This window comes from Pseudochaenichthys georgianus, chromosome 13 (assembly GCF_902827115.2).
Source record: "Pseudochaenichthys georgianus chromosome 13, fPseGeo1.2, whole genome shotgun sequence".
Classification (NCBI taxonomy): Eukaryota; Metazoa; Chordata; class Actinopteri; order Perciformes; family Channichthyidae; genus Pseudochaenichthys; species Pseudochaenichthys georgianus.
In genome coordinates, this window is record NC_047515.1 from 26297361 (window position 1) to 26320679 (window position 23319).

The 23319-nt window shown below is 40.3% G+C and overlaps 1 protein-coding gene across 2 annotated transcripts in view; it reads right to left on the reverse strand.

Moving 5' to 3' along the window:
* sik2b (salt-inducible kinase 2b) overlaps positions 1-23319 on the reverse strand; it is a 46065-nt gene that overhangs the window by 16974 nt on the left and 5772 nt on the right. For both annotated transcript variants that reach the window (XM_034097446.2, XM_034097445.2), the window contains exons 3-6: positions 21079-21142; positions 12151-12312; positions 2412-2536; positions 1843-1966 (exon numbers count right to left, since the gene is read on the reverse strand). In XM_034097446.2, the coding sequence (XP_033953337.1) occupies positions 1843-1966; positions 2412-2536; positions 12151-12312; positions 21079-21142 (475 nt within the window). The remainder of the gene's footprint in view (positions 1-1842; positions 1967-2411; positions 2537-12150; positions 12313-21078; positions 21143-23319) is intronic.

Below are 23319 nucleotides of genomic sequence, written 5' to 3' on the forward strand. Positions count from 1 at the left end.
GTGCTGATCTACTGATGTCTGCTTGAATCACATTTTTCCTACCTCGTGCCTGGTGGTTCAGCCAAATAAATGTTTTCCCCGTTATACATAACCAGTCTGCCCTTCCTCGCACTTTTACCGTATTCTTATCCCTGGTGAGTTGCTAACGTTACAACATGCTTCATATACAGTTCACTGCAATACACTTTCGTTGCTACAGCCATGTTTATAGCAACAGTTGAAGCTAAGCACATTCTTTACAGCTACGTACCACCAGGGAAGGCTGGACTATGTAAAAGGGCCAGCACTTCGTAACCGTCTAGTTGTCTGATTGATTGACACACTGTTCATAGCCAGTACATTACACCACAATGACTAAACCACAGAACCATCCCTGTTAACACTTGCAATGTCCCAGTGGTGTAGAGTTGCAAAAAGTCCCCCAATGAAGGAGTACAGGAATATGTTGCAAGACTTTGAAGGGCACTGTGGTTGAGTTTATCTTATCTATTTAATTGATCAGACCAATAAAAAAACGGATTATAAACCAATATGTAAAATGTTACCATGATGCATTCATGTGAGCATTAGCATAATCCATAATACAGACATTTCTAAATAAAATGCAATCAAAAGATTTCAAATATCACTTGATTTGACTTAAACTTAAAACATTTAATTTCAGTGTAGTAACTTTTACTTCCACAATGAACAGAAAAACAAACAAAATGCCACAGGCAGCTACGGCCAACATTTAATTGAATAGAGATGTTTGAGCACATCAACCATGGACTTACAAACTTTGTGATGGCCTTTTTGATAACGTGACTCCAGGCTACTCCATGTGACTGTGTTCCTGAGAAAAGCTATAAAGTATGTTGTTATTTATTATTCTGTAGTACTATTTACCAGATCTGTCTGTGTAATATAAATTATCAGGGGTGACATCAGACAACATTATGTTGTTATTAAGTGAGTTGGGAGTAGACAACAACATCCACAGTGCTGAGATTTCGTTGTGAGTGTTCAGTGTGCGGTACTAGGCTGTGCTGTGTACCACAGTGTTGGCCTGTGAGAGGAGCAACAGGAGATGAGATGGACTGTCTCTGGAGGAAGAAATAAGCACACTCTGTTCTCCTTTTTCAGAGAATAGGGGCTGGGTGGGTGGGTAAGTGGGTTTGAGTGTCAGTCTGGCCATGCAGCTGAGATTATACTCCTACATTCCCCTTTAAGTCCTAATTGTTTCAAGGTCCTGAACAAATCTGTTCGACTCTCTCACCACACCCCCTGTGGAGAAAGTGTTCGAGACTTGCAGATGGGTCCCAGAGAAAAAAGATGGGCCACAGACAGAGGAAGATGCTTCACAGATAGCGAGCGTGAGTCAGACAAACAAACAGACAGGCAGGCGACCTGCTGGAAGGCTTCACTGGCTCTTCCCCAGGTTACATAAACAGCTCCAGCTCTAGAGTTAATCTGCTGCCAGCTAGCTAGCACAGCCGCTAACAGCAGGGCTGCTTTGTGACAGTTAGCCAACCTGACTCACTCTGCAGCCTGCATGCACACTGACGCACGTATACACATTACAGGGGACAATGACAGAGTGTATTGTACCGTATCCCCTTCAAATGAGCGTGACGCTCTCTCATTAATTAAATGACCCCCTGAGTGGTTGCGGAGACCAATCACCAGTATGGTGACTCAAATAGGAAGGTGGAATCCATCCTTCTGACTGGAAGTGTCCCTTACAGAAATGTCAAGCCTTTTTTACCTTAGCTTGAATTATGCATCTCACAAATGTACAGTAACGCAAGGGGATAAGTCTCATCTTATTATGTGTTCAACATCCCAGGGGGGCTTTATTACCTTCAGTCATGAAGTAGGGGATGCGAAACCTTCCTTCTAGGACTCTCTGTCGAAGTACAGGCAGAGTGGGCCCATCGAAGGGCAGTGCACCACACACCAGCACATACAGCACCACCCCCATGCTCTGTGAACATGGAAAGATGCACAAACAGAGAACAAGGTCAGGTCAGAAGCTAAATCAACCAGAGGGGGCCTGGATGTAAATAAGGTTTTAAGATTATTATTTCTTCACACACACAGAAACACATACATTTGGTAAATGATTGCTATTTACAACAAGGTTGCCAACTGTGGCAGTGGAATCAATACCATATCACAGAAACCAAAGCGTCTGACTTAATTATCAATTATTTGTTTTCATTGTTACATATTTATATCAAACACTTTACCAAGTATAGCATTATCTTATTTCATATGTAAGTAAATAATAACTTATAAACAAGGAAGGAGGTTGATACTATTGGCAGGTAAGTTCAAAGTATGTTTCATTGTTTTTAGTGAAACATTCGGGTTTTTAGTAAAAAAAAGAAGAGGTACATTTTATCTACTTATGCAATCACTTAACTGACCCAGATGTCCAGCTGTGGACCCTCATACTGTTGGCCCTCAAAGACCTCTGGAGCAGCATAAGGCGGGCTGCCGCACCATGTGGCCAGAGGCTCCCCGGGCTGGAAGAAGTTCCCAAATCCAAAATCTACAAAGCAAAAGACAGCAGTGGGGTAGTTGGGTTGTGAGGACATCTACACATTCATTTCAAACATTTAAGTGGATTAACAGTTCAATCCCTTGAATAACCCCTGTGCAGTACAAAAGGCATCCTGTAATGACTTATGAATGTAAAAAGGGAAGAGGTCAGGGTCCAATCTATCTGCTAGTAGTGATGTGTGGAAAACGTCAAACAGTTCAAGGAAGAAATCCAGATCAAAGGCAGGTTATGTCTGATGATTCAGAGTTTATAGAATAAGCGTCTCCTTGGGGTCAGAAGGTTTCGCATAAGGTAATATGTTATCCACATATTTGTACGTTGAGGTCTTTGTATGAGGTAATCTCCCCAGGAGACTGGAATGAGGTCATCAATGCTTGCTCTGATTGGTTTTCTTGAGGGTCACTTAAAACTCCGATTGGATTCTTCAGAAGAACAAGCAAGTCTAACTTACACTTGCATAAAGTTACGTATGCCTTTCATTAAAATGAGAGCTGCAGTCATATCTGCTGAATGCAACAGAGCCAATTTACGGGCCTGCAAATACTGAACCCCGCCACCCAAGTTCGTATCATTCTTCCTCCCTCCCCTCCCCCTCTCTCAAACTTTATAAGAATTGCTACTAGTGTTTACTTCTGTTGCTAAGATTAATCAATTAGTGCATCCACAGAAATGTCCTTAATCACTATTTGGAAATTCATTCATCTTTGTAAATGGAATCTTTTCAATGTGTGAAATTTGAGAGTTTAAGGATTAATTTAGGAATCCAGAAAAGTGAATCAACAGATAATAAAAAGGAAGAATTATTCTCCCTTAGTTTTCTCATGATCATTGTGACCCTTTGATGTTGCCATGGGATCTGAGAGCTACAGGTTCAGACAATCAGGGTCACTTACCCCTCCACCCCCACCCTTTCTCCATAATTCGAAACAGTTATATAAACAGAAAAAAATGCATTTCAAAACAAATAAATAACTGATCTCTCACACACACACACACACACACACACACACACACACACACACACACACACACACACACACACACACACACACACACACACACACACACACACACACACACACACACACACACACACACACACACACACACACACACACACACACACACACACACACACACACACACACACACACACACACACACACACACACACACACACACACACACACACACACACACACACACACACACACACACACACACGACAGAATGTGAAACTAAATCCTCTTCCTTTGTCCTCTTCTGCATCATGATGATTAACAAGGAACAATCGACACACTGAGCCAGCAGCCAGACAATCTCACAGTAACAGCAGATAAGGTAGATCGTTTATTGTATTGATTGTGTAGTGAATAATATCATAGAAAAAGATTGAAAACAACAATTTTAAGAGCACAAGTTGTCGACTTCCAAAAACCTGTCCGTCAAAGAAAACCTATCCAGACAAAAACACAAAGACATGCTCAGTTTAACATTTCTGAAGTACACAGCAGTAATGCTAAATGATAGTGCAGTATAATATCTAGTTATGCATGAATTCTCTTTGGTTTGAGAGAGGCATTGATTCGACTTGAGAGAGTGGCAAAGTCCCTCCCCTTCCGGTGGACCACCATGGGACCTTATTTAGAAAAAATTATGTATAGAGAGGCGAAGTCCCTCCCCTTCCGGTGGGACTCATGGGACCTTATCTCTGAAAAAGTTTGCATTGAAGTCAATGGAGAGAGAAAGATTATCTTTCGATCCCGTTTGAATTGTGCCACGAATTACACATATGATGTTTGTCAATCTTAAAAAATCATTTCCATGTCAAAAAAGTCACAGTTTGTCGTAAAACTGTTGAATATAAGACCCTTGTATGTGTGTACAGTTCTCAACATGCCCAGACTTGTAGTGATTTTAACCTCTTAATACTTTTCGCCTCATTCTGAAAGAAAGAGGTGAAATGTGCCAACGTGACGGCCGTCTTGGTGTGTGGTGCGAGACGGGAGATGTAGGTCATTGAGCGGTTAACACAAAAAAAAGTGTTACTTCACAGTTTTACGACACATTTTTATTTTTTTGACTTGCAAAATGATCTTTTAAATTGACAAACATCATTTGTGTAATTCGTGGCACAATTCAAACGGGATCGAAAGATAATCTTTCTCTCTCCATTGACTTCAATGCATAACTTCTCCAAAATAAGGTCCCATGGAGGTCCCCCGGAAAGGGAGGGACTTCGTCACTATAGGAATATAGGTTGCGGTCGGATAATCCAAAAATCAGCTCCTAACGTCTAACCCATAGGTCTAAGGTCTAACCCTATCGTCTATTCCTTGACCTCTGAGTGAAACGTCACGGGGTTAAGGGATAGTGGATAGGAGAATTCAAAAGGACTTAGGAAAAGAGACTGCGGTACTTTAGAGAATCCGACTGCACTTTCACTATCCGACGTGTTTATGATGCGCCAGCGGACGTCATGAATGTGCGTCTGCTGCTGTGGGGAAACTATGGAAACTACAGTTTTCTATACAGCGGACTACAACATGGATGTTTAATAAGAACGAGGGACTCATCTAGAGACTCTGCACCGTGCTCTGATGCTGCTGCTTTGCTTTATGAACGTGGACAACAGAGAAACATATTCTTCATGACCAAAGTTGGAATTGAAATAAAAAAGGAAAGTGAAACTTATGCTCGTCACCCTCTCCCTCCGGTCCACATTAATACAAATGATCCCAATACGTATGATTGTAAGAACTATGAAAAGACCTTAAAATAAATACAAATGTATTTATTATAAACATTAGTCCTTAACATCTATCACTGTGTAGATCACCATTCAAACATCTTTTAAAAGTTGAACAAACCCCACACAGCTCAGTATGAAATGAAATGTTGACTTTATTTGATCATTTCAGTAAAAACTAACGTTTATATTTCTCTTTTTGATTATAATACTGATGAACGTTCAGAGCAAAGCACTTTGGCAACTTACTTCATACGTTTTAAAATGCTTAATAAGCACCGTAACTTTCATGATATAATTTCTCGGTCATAATCGGTTGTTTCCATGACTGTTGAGTGACGGCAAATGCTGCGGCTTCAAGGCATTGTGGGGCAGCATTTTCTCCTCTCCTTTCGTCAAGGGAGGTCCAGTGGTTCCTAAACTAAAGGAGGTTATAAAGAAAGTTTGAAACCTCCTTTCCTATCATCTAGAGAATTCAAACAGCACTTATCATGGCTGCCACTGAGGGACTTCCGGGTCATTTCACTCCGTTAGGAAGGTTCCTAAGCTAAATGGACTATTCGACTTCAGCCATAGATTGCCACAGTCCTAAAACCCAGAAGTAAGTAGTAGAAGTAGCATTTTACCACTTCCGGTTCCTTCGACAAAAACCAAGCAATTTCTCCATAGGATTTTGGAAAATAGCTCAAAATAAGGTCTGTGGTTGACACAAATTGAAGAGACAGATCACGTTTTTTTCAGCTGGGTAACATCCACATGTCTACCCTACTTTTATAATTTTCAAATCATAAATCTAATCAATAGATTTATGATCAATAGATTTATGATTCGAAAATTATAAAAGTAGGGTAGACATGTGGATGTTACCCAGCTGAACAAAACGTGGTTTTTGTCGAAGGAACCGGAAAGAGTTTACTTCCGGGTTTTAGGACGCCTCACTGTGGCACTCGATAGGAGTCTGCAGTTACATTGCACTGGGTTAAACAATGATGTGTTTATGTTATTAAGTCTAGTGGACATAAATTGGGTTGGCAAAAGACCTGCCTGTTCATGCAATACAAAAGAAAGTGCAGGAAATGTAAGTTCCCTGGGAATCACATCTAGGAATTAGGTTTGAGAGATTGGCACAAACTCCACCTGAAGAGGAAAATTGACACCAAGAATGTGAGTGCATGTATTCAATCCATCTAATTACTGCAGTGCAGTAAGCAGCAGGTGTGGTTGACATAAAGTAGAGGGTACATCAGAGCAACATAGTGGGTCTTATTACAAGTATGTTTACTGTCTGATGCGGCTGTGAAGGTGAGATGCAGACAGAGCAGAGCAGAGCGGAGCAGTGCAGTTGGTTTATCGTCAGAAGCTGTGACCCATTTCATGGAGCTGAATACTGAGCAGACTGGTTGACGTCAAATGCTCCAGCACGCTGCAGGCGACTAACAGCACTCAGAGCTCAACAGGAAGGGTGGGGTTGTGGAGTGTGAGTGTTTAACACAAAATTATTAGCATAATTTTAGCCTAAACATGTCATACCGCAAATACCCTTAAGCTAAAAGCTTGTTTGTGGAAATTACATGAGTGATATAATTGTGAAGCATAAAGAGGAGAACATCTTTTTACCCGTTTCTCACAGTTTTCATCACCCTAAAACGTTCTTCTTCTTTCTCCTAGTATTCTTCAGGTTCCAAAAAACCAAAGTGTCTATACTTGTGAAAAATTATATTTGACTGATTTAAGTGAGACTATGTAACTTTAACACATGAATAGTTCAATTTATATGCAATATTTATATTATATATATATATTTATATTTATATATAAATATTTATATGCAATATAATATGTATAATATATATTATATGCTCCATTAAATATACCAGTACAGATAAATATCTTACTTGGTGTCTTGTAAGACCCTGAGTCTACGGTTGCTAATGTTATCAACATTTTCCATGTAGAACGGATGTGACTCATTTCTCTCACTGAAGGACCCTTTTTTCTTATACTTTTCATCATCCTAAAACTGTCTTCTTCTTTGTCCTAGTATTCTTCAGGTTCCAAAAACCCAAGCGTAAATTCTTATGAAAAATTATATTTGACTGATTTAACTATATAATTTTAACACATGAATTGTTCAATTTATATGCAATAGAACACAAACTTGCTCCATTAAATATACCAGATAAACCTTACTTGGTGTCTTGTATGACCCTGAGTCTACGGTGGCTAATGTTAGAAACATTTTCCATGTAGAACGGATGTGACTCATTGTACTGACTGAAGGACTCTTCGCTCCTTGCACTTTATTTAGCCTTGACACATCATTGTCACATGATGCCTGTTTCTTCTTCTGGGCGGTCTTAAGATGACGGCATGTAATGCTTGCTAGGAGAGGGCAACAACTAATATGTTTCTACATTACAACTTTGAATAATCTTCCTACCAAAAATGACTTCCTAGTAGTTTTTGTAGTTTTAGAATAAGAAACTCCTGCATGTGTGTTTATCTCTGTGCTCTTCTAACTGGTTTGAATGGGGTTCAGTTGGAAAAGTTGATGTTGGATCAGGATTTTGCAACGTTAAAAAAAGATTTCAATCCAAACTGTCAATCCAATTGAACTAATCATCAAAGCACATCTACACATTCCTTATGAAGCAGAGGGGATGTGTTTTTATTTATTTACAATTTGCAATCAACTTTATAGAGGTTTTAAGTATTTTTCATTTCATTAAACCAGTGGTTCTCAAACTTTTTAAGTCAGGCCCCCCCTTTGGAGAAAAAAAAAAAAAAGTCGGGCCCCCTCAACACAAAGTCAGGCTCAGTGGCGGCGCCAGAGATTTATTTTGGGGGTGCTGTGGGGTAGCTTGACGTTTCATAGAGGGTGCTCAAACATTTAGGGTTTCCCATTAATGTACCTGTCGATACAGTGGAATTTTCTACTGCAACCCTACCCCTACCCCTCACACCAGATACTGACTGGTTTTTGGACCCCCCCAGACCCCCCCAATAAAGCAAACATGCACGTTTCAGAGTGGCCTTTTATTGTGGCCATTCTAAGGCACACCTGTGCAATAATCATGCTGTCTAATCAGCATCTTGATATGCCACACCTGTGAGGTGGGATGGATTATCTCAGCAAAGGAGAAGTGCTCACTATCACAGATTTTTTCAGATTTGTGAACAATATGAGAGAAATGGTTATTTTGTGTATATAGAAAATGTTTTAGATCTTTGAGTTCATCTCATGAAAAATGGGAGCAAAAACAAAAGTGTTGCGTTTATATTTGTGTTCAGTGTATATACACAAAGGCTGCCTCCCCTCCTTCTCTGATCCAGTGACACACTTTTGTTTTTTCTTCTCCTTCCTTTCCATCCCCTTCAATCTGTCAAATGCAATGGGGCTGTTTGAAGTAAAACATGAAGGCCACTCCCCGCTGCCTCTCTCCCTCTCCTCTGCAGCCACCCTGAGCCTGACCTTTCTTTGACTGACCGCTGCGGCTGCCTGGTTAAGCTCCATACAGACTGACCAGAGGTGGCCTTTAGGAAGCAGGGAGACATCATTCAACTGGAGGGAAAGACCCAGAGGTATCAGTTTAGACTATGCCGAAACTATTAGCTGATTCATTGAAATAAGACTATAATTATGAACTAAAAGACAGAGGATGACATTGCTACTAGGGGGTGGCTACTTGGGCTCATGCCCCGGATGTTTTCTGAAAAGCTCGAATGTTTCACTTAAAGCCATTTTGTTTTTTAAAACGTCTCGTGAGTAATGTGCGTAGCCTTCCCTGCCTTGAAGAAGAAGTGATCCTTCGTTAGTGTGAAGAGTGTGCTGTATGCGCTCCGCAGTAGCCCCGCTGCGAGGCTCCGGCGAGTTCACAGTTCATGAGCGTGCGCCACTAGCCCCCCCGGTCAACAACATCAAAATTCTGGGCTAAGCTCCGGATCACCTACAATCCTAAATCCGCCACTGGAGGACATGCAAGCAAGGTCTGCGGGTCAGATTTGAACCTAAAACCATTGGTAACCCACTCCAAATGGCATTTAAAAAAAGGTAACATGTTTTTTTTTAATCCACAAGTGTGGGTTCCTGTTTGTATGTGGTATCAACATGCAAATGTCAGCTGTGTCACACTTTACCACTGATCTACAGATGGCGGTGATGTGTTCCAATATGCAGGAATGTGTCAGCAAAAGATATATGCCTTTTTTTGTGTTAACATTTTCAGGTTTGAGTAAGGGAATACATTCATCACATTCATGAGATCTCAATGATATACACAATTAATTTAGTGAGTAACACAACTTTTGTTTGTTTACCCAGAGGGCACCTTTAGGATCTGAAATAATCAACACATTAATAAATGATGAAGATAACAATCGGATGCAGATTACAAAGGCTGATCTTAAATGACACCATTGTTACTGATGCAGAAAGAACTTTGAGGTGAAGACTGTCTTTCACATGTACTGTACATATCTTAACTTCATGTACCTTTAACCAAAACATGTCTGAGTGTGTTGTGGGTAAGTGAAGCACAGAATGTACCTTGCTGCTGATGTCCTAAACAGAGATGTTTTCTATAATCACAAGCCAGGTAATGTTCTGTTCATTTTATTCCTGCTTCAAACCTAATTTGCAGTGCAGGACAATCGGCTGTGAGTCAGACATCTTTAGGGAAATTACTGCTGGGGTAATAACTTATCATCTTGGACCCTTCTTAGAAACATTTAACAGGATGATGCAAGTTAAATGCAGTTGAAACGCTCGGTCCTACGTCAGTTATTGATAGGTTCCGTGTAATTTTTTCCACATTTAATTTAACCTGAAAGAACAAATCAAAGACAATGAAAACTGGCCATCACTTGTATGAAGGTTAACCAGGATGCTCTTCTGTCATTTTTCCCTGGGACACTTTTTTCTGACTTTATTTTACCTTTATTCGTCCCACAGAGGGGAAATGTACATTTGTTCTAGGGCTGCAACAAACGACTAATTTGATAATCGATTAATCTTATCAATTAATGAAACGATGAATCGACTATTCGGACTATTATGCCTTGCACAATTTCTCAAACGCTTTTATTTAGCCATCAACTTTTAGATTTAGCTCGAGGTTGTTTTAGGCATGTGGAAACTAACAATGAAGACAATAAAGATGAATACTTGATTGAAAAATACATATATTATTAAATTAACTAAACAAATTGCGAACAAAATTAACATTAATAAATAAATAATATTTCACATCAAAAGAAACAACAATGTTTTAACAAATCATATTAAATAATGTGATGACAGAACTGTAAACAGAATAGCTGAAACTTTAACAAAATAAATAACTCAGTTACCTCTAATCATTAACCCATGTTTGTATACTTTTTTTAACTCCGTAGTCGAACCCGGTGCATTATTCCGTCTGAATGTGGTGCACTTTTGTTAAATGTTTAGACAAATTGCTTGTGTTACCGCCCTTTACATGCTAAACTCTTATTGCACTATTGGCAACAAGCATTGTCCACCTCAAGACATTTAACCACACCTTGGAGCGCTTAGTTCTCTCCGCCATCTCCGCCGTGTGTTGCTGCATGTAGCAGCCGCGTGTGTGTAAACTGCCCCGCCCCCTCGCACACAGACGGGGAGAGAGATCTCTCGTCTGGATTGGAAGGATCGAAAATACATGATAGACGCATTTTTTTGTCTTTTTGCATGTTAGAAACGAGTTGGCGACACTAAGACTGCGATATAATGTTTATGTAGCAATAATACATATGACATATATTTTTTAAATGTCTCCAGTACCGATAAAAATACTGATAACGTTGGAGCTTAACAGCGCGTAAAACACACGTGATGACATCACCAACGAATCGACGACTGAATCAGTTGGCAACTAATTTGGTCATCGATTTTAATCGATTAAGTCGATTAGTTGTTGCACGCCTAATTTGTTCCAGCAGAAAAAGAGCCAAAGACAGCTTAATGTTTAACAAGAAGTATGCATACAAAACAGAAAAAAACATTACAGATAAGATATATATTAAACATAAGATTCTAAAGTCCATGACACAGAGTCCTTTGAAGACAAGATACTGTTTTTCCTGTAACACACCTTCATGCTAAGTTTCTCTGGTATATTTGTATACAGTCCACATGTGATTTGCTCACCTTTTAGTATCAGTTTCTAAAAGCCTAAGATAAACTTCAGCTCCTTTAGATTGTTGTCAGAGCTGCCTCCCTGCTATGTAGCACTCCTTATCATTTTCCCTTCATCTTTTCACCAGCTACTCTGTCACTGAAGTAGCCAATCCAATTTATCACCTTTTCTAGTCCTCTAATTAAACCCAAACTCTTCCCTCTACCCAATTATATTCCCTCCGTCTCCCTGCCATCCTCCCTCACTCTCGAAAACAGAGGTAGGGTGACATTCTCACTAGCTATCTCTAAATGCCAGTTGCTTAATAATCACACCCTGTTAGCTTGTACTACAGACCTCAGACTAAGTCTCAAAATGTATTTTTGTGCTCCATCTATAATGTGTCTTCCTCTAAAAAGAGGGCTACAATGGGAAATTATGTTTGATCTCCTCTAATCAAAACTATGGAAAATGTTCTACGAGACTTTGGATTGTTGCAGAGATTGCAAGATCTGGCATCGTTCAGCTAGCAGATATCTCGCAAGCCACCTCGGACCACTTCTCAACACTGTGCAAATGGCCTGGGCAGGTAGTTAAGACATTTCTGAGCTGCGCCGGCACTGAGATCATGGCAGGCAATGGATTAAAACTAAATTATTCCACCCTGAATATCTCATCCATCAATGAGTTGGAGTTTCTGCACCACGTTGTTACATTACCTGCTATCTTGATGTTCATATGGCCGTCCAGCAGCAGATTTTCAGCCTTCAGGTCCCTGTGGACGATGTTGCGGTTGTGACAATACTCCACCGCCGACAGGATCTGCCAGAACTTCCTCCTGGCCTCTAGCTCACTGAGACGGCCATGCTTTGCCAGGTAGTCTACAGACAGAGAGAGAGAGAGAGGGGAAACAAAGACAGTTGAGAGAGGTCATGTGTCATGTTCGAAGTAAATGCAGAGAATATTATACATTCACTTATATAACATGACTCTTCAGGTCTTTCAAACACAGTATAAGGTGTCCCCCTACTGTATGTTAAATCAATGAAACATTCTTTTTAACCGTCCAAAGGGTTAGTGCTTGTGTTGAAACTATAATTTACTCTTCTTGATTAGCTGAAGGCCTGGTGTCAATAGTTTACAGCTGTTCTACATTACAGCATGCTTTGTAAACGGATTCAGGTCAAGATATACAATGCTATTTTTCTTTTGAAAGTAAACCCTGTTCTTACCCTGTGTGTCTTTAAGTGAGTGTGCGTGTGGAGAGATAGAGAGAGCAGGCAGTGGTTGACAGTGGAGAAACTGTGTTGTCATAGCCGGAGGAGGAGAGGTTGACGACGAGCTTTCTGAGAACTGGACTTCTGTTACATTATGTCTACACTAGTACAAGTTGGAGCAGGGTGTGAGTCGGGGGTTAGTGGGAGGTATATGAGAGCAGTGCACATATACAAACTTGACATTAATTGGGAGAAATCAAGACCCAAGTGTAAATATGAACCTGGGTTTTCACCCAACGGGAAACCAAAACATCTGATTTATCTGTTATGGGCTGAGCACAAGCTGTGCGAGTGAGTTTGTGGTTGTGGAGAAAGAAGCATATGCATTCTTCGTGGGGCTAAAGTCATAAATTCAGATCACTGACCTTTTCTCTTTGTTGGCTCCAACACCCCCTTCACTGTTTTTCTAACCTTTCACACACCCAAAGTTCACTAATTTTCGCATAGTGGGCTGACAGACTATTCAGGATGCATGTTTTTTTTCAACCCTGTGAACTGGAAAAGTGTTTGATTCTGTCGCCAGGGTTCCTCTTCACACCTCTCTGTCCAGATAGCTTGCTAACTCTTCATTTCACACTGTGGAAACTAGATAGGACACTGTGTTGGCTTTGCTACAGCTGGCATGGATACAGACGATGACTTAACCTGATGACAATGCACCAAGACCACAACAAACCTGTTAGACAACAACACAATTTCAGAGTAAACTAAAACATATACAGTAAGGAACGCAATTATCTGAAGACCCTTGAGGTCATTTCTATAAAAGAACATTTTCTGTCACAAAGGCTTAGTTTGCTTAAGATAAATAATTAAAATATATATATTTATTACTTTTTTGACAGAAGTAATATTGTTATGATTCTCCCTGTGTGCACACATTTACTTAAAGAAAATATCTCTTACAGCCTTTCAAACTAGGCTTCTTTCAAGATGCACAGAGCAGTCACACTAAGCCAATTTCACAACCCAAAACTAGACAAACTAAACTGCCATCAAGTAAACATAAAACCTATTTAAAGTACAGCAGCTTATATCCTGAGGAGAGCGACATACATCACATGGTAAACACTTCATCTCAACAACTCTGGGTCGTCTCAACTAACTAGGAGTTGACTGAAGGGTCAGCTTTGTGTTGAAACAAAGACTGTTCCATAAAAATGACTAAAGGCCATTAACACCATGAAGTTTCAGGGATATCATGCTGCTGTGATTGATAAATAGCCAACACCTGACCAAGTAAGAAAACCTGATTAGATAGTGGCTGGCAAATTCCACAGAAGAGGCCGTTCAGTGACCAGGGCAGCTTTCATGTAACGCTGCTAATCAAAAAACACACTGGGGAGGGGAATGTGTCAAAGACATCCAAGTATGCACCTGGCAGGAGAACATGACTTTAAAATAATAACCGTTCTGGGATCAAACCTCTCAGGTGTCAGTATGATTTAACTGAAGAGCTTGTTGGAGGGACAAAAAGTAGTACAAAAGACACATTTTAGATTCAAGCATATCCCCACCAGGTTGGCCACATCTGACAAAAAATATAATCACATTTGCATTAGTAGTTATTTTCTTACGCCCTGCATGACTCAATATAGCACGGAATAATCAATCATTAAAATTGTTGGCGAATAATTTAAGTAAATTGACTATTTGATTGATCAACTACTTATCTCATGTCTAAACAGAATTCCATTTGGACACACACACACCCCCCAACCCCCCCCCCGTGGAGGGATGAGTATTCCGCTGATACAATGTTGGCAAGGGCAAGGGCCTCAGAACAGAGAGGGATGCAGAGGGGCATTCTAGGAAAGCGAGCAGAACAAGAATTAATCATAGGGGTATTAGGGAAGAGCTTAACAACGGCTGTGTTCTGCTTCTGCTGAGAGTGTGGTGAGGACCGAAGTCTCCCAACAGCTGCTCAGGTTTGGAGGGGACAAACATCATGAGTGAAAACTGGCTTGTTGGCGAGATCTCTGGCTGGACTTCAGACAACACCATGGGGCAGCATGGGGAGTGTATGTGAAAGGGACAAGGGGCAAACACACACTCTGTTCCCACATCAGTAACAGACACCCAAACCACTTAAATACAGCAGAAACTTTAATGTCACATCGATGTGCGTGTTGATAGACACCCTCAGGCAGTAAATTGGGCTGGAGCCAGCGGGAGAGGAACACTGCCCTTTCATCCAAGTTATACGCCTCCAAAGATCAGCTGCAGCTACTGGTTGTGACAGGCCACTTCTCTTATCGCGTATTCAGATATAAAAAATAAATCCTGAAAAACAAAGCTGCTAACTTACATGTTGCATGTTTGAGCCACTTATAAGACCATTTCCATTTAACTTTTGGGTTATATTCCCCAGCATCTAGTCAGTGCAAGGTTGAGCAGTTTATAATTGCCGCATCACTTTGTAAGTGCTACAGAAAGGTCTGGATCCACATGGTATCACGCTGGTATAGCGGAAAAAAACACTATGGCTAGTTTATGCTTGTTTAGACCAATCACAATTGTGTTGGGTGGCACTAAGCACAGCGATGGTGCCCTGTCAAATAGATAGCTGAGATAGTGGAAGGGGAGGAGAATTCCTCTTGGAAAGGGTTAAATGTCGGTTTCCATGACCAACTTCCGAATATCTATATGGTTGGTGAAGATTCAAGGTATGTTATAATCCCATTATCACATTTATTTTTAGTGTGTTAATACAACAGTGATTAAAGTGACAGCAGGAGATTACACCCCCAGCCTCAAAATACTATGACTTTAGCACAACAGCAAACACCACTTAATGAATACACTTAATTAAGTTCTGACACTTGAAATGGTTTGGCATACCCGCTTACATAACATAGAGCAGAGCACATTACACGCTTACCTTTAATGGATGATTAAAGCCTACACAACTGATTAAGGAATATAATTAAGAATTAAATGGCATCCTACGATGAAATTGGAGGACTTTACCATTCAGTTTAGTTTAGCTAATACTGTAGGACTGATGCTTTGTGCAGGTGCAGATAGGAAAAAAACCACTACATTATTTAAACATGTTTTATGTTTTACTAAACCACTACACTGTTTCCAAATATCTGCCATCACTGGAGAAGATGAACACAAATGACCTCAGCTCAAACTTAGACAAATATCTCGTTTATTCTCGCATAACATTTTCCTTTTTGCAATTCATCTTTCATCACGTCGATACCAGAAAGCTGCCATCTAAGATTCTGCATGCAGGGCCGGCCCTTGGCAGAGGCAGTATAGACGAATGCTAAGGGTGCATCAACCCATGGGAGGCGCCGAAAATTGGGGGAAAGAATTTTTAATTTAAATTTCAGAACAAAACAATTTCCCGATTTTGGATCAACAAAGTACATCTTATTATCTTATACTAACAGAACTACGCCTATCTTGCGTACAGCGCCCATAAACTATGGCGCACCCCCCCCCAAATCAGGTAAGTTGAACTGCCAGAGGTTTATGGGAAATAGTTCTTTTTTTGAAATAATGGTTTTAGTGTGCAATTATAGGTTTTAATTTTGTATTTGTGTTACTTTAAAATAAGTCAAACTCCCAAAAAACATATGTGTGTTTTTATTAACATTGGAATTTACTGTGATGTAAGCGGCCGCGGTCGGTGGGGGGAAATCTTGCCTAGGGCAGCAAATTGGTCAGGGCTGGCCCTGGCTGCATGCAACATTTTCTTTTAATTAATAGGGAGTTAGTCTATTATTTTCAAGCATCAACAACTCATTATAGTATCAACTTAATTAATTAGAATTAAGTTAGTCATGGATACAATTATACCGGTCATCAAAGTCAATGCAACCACACCCTGCTGACTAAAAGATGGGCAGGAAACTTACCCAATCAATATGCAGGACGGTTTATGGTGAAATAGTATAGACAGCCTAAGTAAATAAGAATGTGTCTCAAAAATCAGCCTGAGTATATCTTTGAAGTCAACAGTGTCCCCGTCTCATTTCCTTTCCATCAATTAGACAAGATATCTGTATAAGTGGTTTTTCTCACTGCCAGCTATAACACTACCCTCTTTCCAGCAGTGCTTTCTTAAATATGCATGCCCTACATTTCCCCACCACCTTCAAATTCAAATGGATGTCCCCTGCTCTCGCCTCTATTCTCTTCTGCCTCCTCTCCCCTCCTGCCTCCGCTCTCCTCTCTGCAGTTTTGCTGTATTTGTGGTTGACCCAATTTCCAGGTTTGATCCATACTGCGGTGTTGAAGCAGACTGTGGAGCAGCATACTGACTGACTGACAGGCAGACACAAAGGCACATCACCAAACTGGCAGGGATGCCTCTGCTGTGCCCACCCACCCCTTTGTGAGCATTAACTCATCACTCTCTGCCTCCTTCTGCCAAACCCAGCTCAGCTTCTTTGTCTTTAGGGCTCCAGATAAACACAGATACACATACAGATACAGATACACAACCCCCTCACGCTCCACCACAAGACTATTTACTGTTTGGTCTGAATCGGCTCATCCATTGTCTCACTATTGTTTCACTGTAAGAGTGTGGGCTGCTGAGCATCCTCAACAACTAGCATCTTGCTCTCTTTTCGTAACCTATGGCCAGGAACAGACCTTAGAAAATTCATCATGTCAGAATAGCGGAGGCAGCTCTCTGGGGGGTGATTGTGGAGGAAGAGGCTGGTGAGCTTGCTTGGCAGCTTATCCATATGTCTGGGTGCATCATGACTGAAAGACTTGATCCATCTCCAGAAGACGTATTTGGAAATCAGAAATGATTGTTCAATTTTGTGAGATTTGATAGTGTAACACTAGTCTAGTGCTGCAGCTACCAGTCGCAGTCTGACTGGCTTAGCCAAAACTGCTACTGCTGCAGCTGGTGATGACATAAATGTCTTGCATAACTACATTACATTGCGCAATCAGAGCAGAGGGGTCTGAGGAATCAGGACACAATGGTTTTATAATACTGTGAGATGATCCAGGAGATAATCTATGGAAGGAATATTAGGTTAACCAACCAAGATTGGTTATTTATTGGAATAGTTTGACATTTCTGGAAATACGCTCAGTTGGTTTCTTGACCAGAGTTAAAGAGATGGTGTTAGCTTAGCTTAGCAAAAAGAATGGAAACAATGGGAAACGCATACAGAGATCTGTGCGGAAAAAAAATGATCTCACAAAGTGGTATCTTAGTTTCATTTGTCAAATCTCTCCTGAAACGAAATATAGAAACAATGGTTGATATTATTTTTCCTGTGTGCAGAAAAAAGACTAGCTGTCCTTGCTGCCCCTTGATTCCAGTTTGCATGCTTAAATAAGACACATTTTCCTGTATGTAGCTCTATATTTAACAGACAGGAAAAACAAAATAAAAAAGCATTTTGCCTATATTGCAAAACCTTTCCTTTAAGAGTGTACTACAGTATACTGTGCAAGGCTAGCAGAAGCTTCTGCTTGGTCCAACCACAATTAGTTGCAGTAGTTGTCACATATATACAGATACAGATGAGTCTTTCTGTTTTATCTCTGCGCATTTCTGTACTTCCTTTTTATTTTCAACCACACTCATTAATTTGTACTTGTGTCATCCTCACAGCTCTCTCTGGGTCACAGGAGCAGGAGTTGCTGCTGCTGAGTCAACATCACAAGTGGAACACTGGCCTCAGAGTTACAAAGACACGCACACTCACACGTAGGCTATTAGGTTCACCGTAGACTATCGCTGGAGTAATCCTCTCGACATCTGCGTCATTCTCAGACTGTCTAATAGGTGAGAAGTGAATGATGAATCCACAGGATTGCAGGTTGTCCACGTCAGACAGGTCTATACTTGTGTTATTAATGCTTGAAATATTTGAATGTATGATTAGTTCATGTCTGCATGTTCACAAAAGAAAGGATTGAAGGGTTTTTATTAGCTTTAAAAAAAAAAGAAGAAAATTCTGCAATTTGAAAATAAAAAAAGAATTCCTTTGCAATTAAAACACTTTTTTGGGGAGCTTATGTCCAGTTTACTTGAGATTGCAGTATGTACACATTTTAAACATTGAGTTTGAGTGCGTGTGTAGTAGCGATAGGTACAGGAAATATGTTGCAGTAGATGATAATTTCGTATCTTTATGTAATATTTTTTATACAGTCTGTTTTACTCTTACGCATTGTAAACCACTTCTACAGTGAAAACGAATTATTGTTATTGTCCACTTGGAATCTTGCATCATGTTTTATGAACGTCTGAGCCTGCTAGGTTATGTTTAGGCTCTTAAAAACTTGGTAAATGACTGGAAATTATTATCTTTACTGAAAGAATCACCTCCATCTGTCCCAAAGGTCCAAAAATGAAATAGGCAAGGTGTTTTTTCTTCTCTGTAATCTGCTTCTGCCAAAATGACAACATCTGGTCCTTTTTAAATCATTATGAAAGTCCTTCAGGCAGCCAAGATGAATCATAGAATATTTTTTATGCGACATCTATTTGGCTCCTGTTAAGACTACTGACGTTGAGCCGTTCTCTGTTCATAATGTGAAACAGGTTACCGAAAGATGTGATTGCATTTTGGAAAAGTACAAATAAATATATAAATAACAAAAATGTTTCGCAAACATTACAAATAATTAATATAACATTAAGCAATGTATTTCATAGTTCCAGCTTTTCAAATGTGAGGATTTTGATTAACCAAGAAAGATCAAATCACTTAATTTTGAAAATGACAATACATTTGCTGCAGTCCTACATTTTAACACAAATAAATAAATAAAGGTTAGCTACACCAGACAGTCAGCATTACCTGAGAGTTGGGGTGCACAGATATGGAGTGCGATCAAAAAATTGTATAAAGAGTTTGTTATTGTCAAAAAATCTTTAAATAAGGTGTTTAATTTATCCGGAAAATGTGATATTAATAGTTGTAATGCAATAATCAGGTTTTGGTACAGCACTGTTTATATAATGCCTCATGTTTCCTTTACTTTGTTAACTTAATTTTGTAAAATTATTTAAAATGTTCCTACACTTCCCTAGGTGTATTACTGTTGTTATCAGTTATGCTGTTTATAAGTAAACTGAACAAATAGCTGTACCTGTCCAATTCAATAGAGGTTTCTCATTTCTCTAATTTCCCTTCCTCGACTTCTCGGTCCTCCGGTAGTGACCCGGAAATGGAATCCAGCGTGCCATGTTGAAGGACATCTAATTTCTCTAAATGCACATCGACGACCGAGCATCGAGGAGACTCTCTGGAGGAGCTATAATCGAGGATACGCTGATGGTTCCTCCATGGCTCCTCCGCGGATGTATTTCCGGCAACATTGATGTTTAAAAGAGTCGTGACGCACGGCCGGACTTATCTCAGCCAATGACAGCTCTGCATGCATCCCCTGGACATCCAGTCTTTGATAGTGTTACATTATTATGAGAGTGCTCTCATACTTTTTTGATTCTGAAATTGTATATATTTATATACACACATATATATATGTGTGTGTGTATATATGTCCGCACCTATAGCCTGTTATTGTCTCATTATACCGCACTGTGAATTAATTAAAGTAATATATAAGTCGTCATGAACACAGTTCTGTCCATCAGACAGAGCTGCTGTGCCTCCTGTCATCATTAATGGACGTCTCTTTAAAATGACCGCTCAGAGGAGAGGAGTTCTCATTTCTCTACACGCCTGCTGCTTCCACTCCTCTCTCCTCCTGTGGGCGGGAGTAAGACACAAGGATAGGAGTCGAGGAGGGGAATTAGAGAATTTAGAAATCTTCAATGTCACATGTGTTTCTAAAATGGAGGCTCAAAATATGGGAATTTTAATTTTATTTGTGCTGATCGGCTCTTAAAAAATGATTACGTTTTAGGTTGAAGGACAGAAAAATAGTTTAACAGTATTTATTCAACATATAATCAAACTCCCATGTCAGTGAAAGTGGAGAAATTACGTAATTGGCCGGCATGTTAAAAGTAATCTTGCACAATCTGAGTAGTACAGTAAAGCAATGAACAGAAAGTGCTTCTACACCACATATGGTAATACATTAAACCTTTTCTCTTTGAGGCTGCCTCTCTGCGGCCTTCTCAGTGAGATCTTTATATGACAAGTAAGCGGTGTCAGCACATTTAGCACAGCAATCATGAGCAGCACCTGACAAGGGCCAGGATTATGCCGTCAATCATATGACCTTTGAGATTGGGAGTGTAAGACATTGTTACTTCCTTGTTTGTCAGAAAAATTACTGACACAACAGTTCAGATTTTGTGCAACCGAGATAGGGAAAATGTGCATGAACTGGGTGGGGGCAATATTTTTTATAAACTGCGGACATACTGATCTTGTGTTTAAGAAATAATATAAAATCACTCACCAAAGATCTCCCCATTCTTGGCATACTCCGTGACCAAGTATAGCATGTTCTTCGTCTCCATCACCTGAGATAAGGAGAGGACGAAGGAACAGGTGCAGAGAGAGGGGAGAAGAGAGAGGGCGAGTGAATCCAAACAGACGACACATTTTCAATAGCCATCTCACTAGATAATTTAAAAGTCTGCTGCATCAAGAGATAATTAGAGTAAGGGAAAAAGGAACCAAACAAACAAATAAATAACCCAATATAATGCACAATTGTCCACATTTCTCTTAAGTAAAACCACAGTGCCTGGCCTCCACAGAGCAAAACAAAATGTTATGAATGGCACAGGGTCTAAATATGGCATCCATGTAAGAGAATGGAGGTGGACGGATGGTGAATGGTACTTAAAACCTTTCAGCCCTCACACCGTGCTGTGTTGTGTAGGAGAAGAACAGATTTAGAAGCAGAAACACTCTGGAGATGAACAGAATTAAATGCGGAGGGGAGAATCACATGGAGAGAAGAGGATGAGTCAGACACAGTGAGCCAGACGTTCACACTAGAAATCCCACGCTCATTGTTTATGATCAAATTTCCATCTGTTACACTGACCGATTCATAGATTTAGGAAATTAAAGCCATTTTTTTTTTGGTTGGCCCTGGTTGTGTAAAAAAAACACATCTTGTCCTCTCGGTGTTGTCGAGCTGGAATCCAACTGATTCAGCGATAATGAGGAGCCTACCCATACCGGGCTTAATTCATCAGTCAAAATAAGTGGCATTGCGTTTTGACATACAGCATCTATTCTGGGGAATAAACCTTCCTCACAGCGGACATTTTGACATGTCACAGCAAGAAGAGCAGATGAGTAACTAATGGTATTATCAATGGTTCCGTTGAGTGTCAGTAAACCAGCGTGCACAATGGCAGGGCCCTGGCACACTTGAATGGAATGCAGCCATTACTAATCTACTTAATTACATCTGTGTTTGACAAGATAGGGATCCACATTCAGAGACGCATATTTTTATTTTACAATGGATATCTTTCCATCATATATATTTAGTTCGTACAGTACAGACAGCTAGACTCCGAGTAGATTCATATGTTGTCTGTCGATCTGTTGGCAATCCTAAACTGATTATTCATAAGTTTAAAACACCATTCTGGACAGCATTGGCCAAACATCAGGGAAACAGCAGGTGTTGTTGGTAGAATTTTCAACTTAAAGGTCACCTATTATGCAAAATCCACTTTTTCATGGCTTTTAGACATAAACATGTGTCCCCTCGGTTGTGTAACCATTAGCCAATAACCAAACAAGGTAACCCCCCCCCTAATTTTTTTTCAACTAAAAACAGAGTCAAATGAAATATGAATACAATTTTAACAGCGAACTGTCCTATGTAAAAACTAGACATTATTTTTTAACAATCACTGCAATTTCCATCTGATATAGCCTACCCTATTCTGCAGACTTACAGTATCTTGTTGTTACTGTACCTAAAAAGGTACTGAGGTTTAATAGTCAAAATTATCGCGTTAACGGCGGTAATTATTTTTTTGAATTAATTGCGTTAAAATATTTAACGCATGTGCAGAATGGCCCGCCCCATACGTGCCACCAGTGGCAGCGCCAGGGTATGACTGGGGTAGGCTACACCCATACCAAGAAATGGCTTAGCCCCACCATGAAAAATGATGTTAAAGTAAGCAAAATAAAGTCTGCCAACTCGCGCGGAGTAAATTGCACAGACAGCAGTTAGTAAGATTGATTTCAGTAGCCACGGTTTTGAAAACTTTTGTCACGTAGTGATCGTCTTCTCAATAGAACATCTTTGATAACGGCGTGGTGTTGTTGCAGGAAGTCCCTACGGAGAATATTCTTGCTGTAGTACAGGGCAGAGCCATATAATAGTAATAATATGGCTCTGGTACAGGGGTGCACATAACTGGTACGCAGGTTATGTGCGTAATCTGAAATGCGTACCGTCACTTGTGTCACAAAGCGCATTTGCGTACCGACGTACTTGTGAAGCTTTTCCAGAAGGCGGTTAGATCACCGGACGACAGAGTCGGTCCCCGTGTGCACAGACAGGGCTGCTGTTAACGTCGGTCTGTACAACGGAACTGTGCCAAAACTACGCCAACCGGCTGCGGAGGGAGACTCCCCCCATCACTGGAGAACTGCGCTAAAACAGCTGATCACAACGTTCACACTGTGGTCACGAAGTACTCCACTAGCCCCCCCCCCC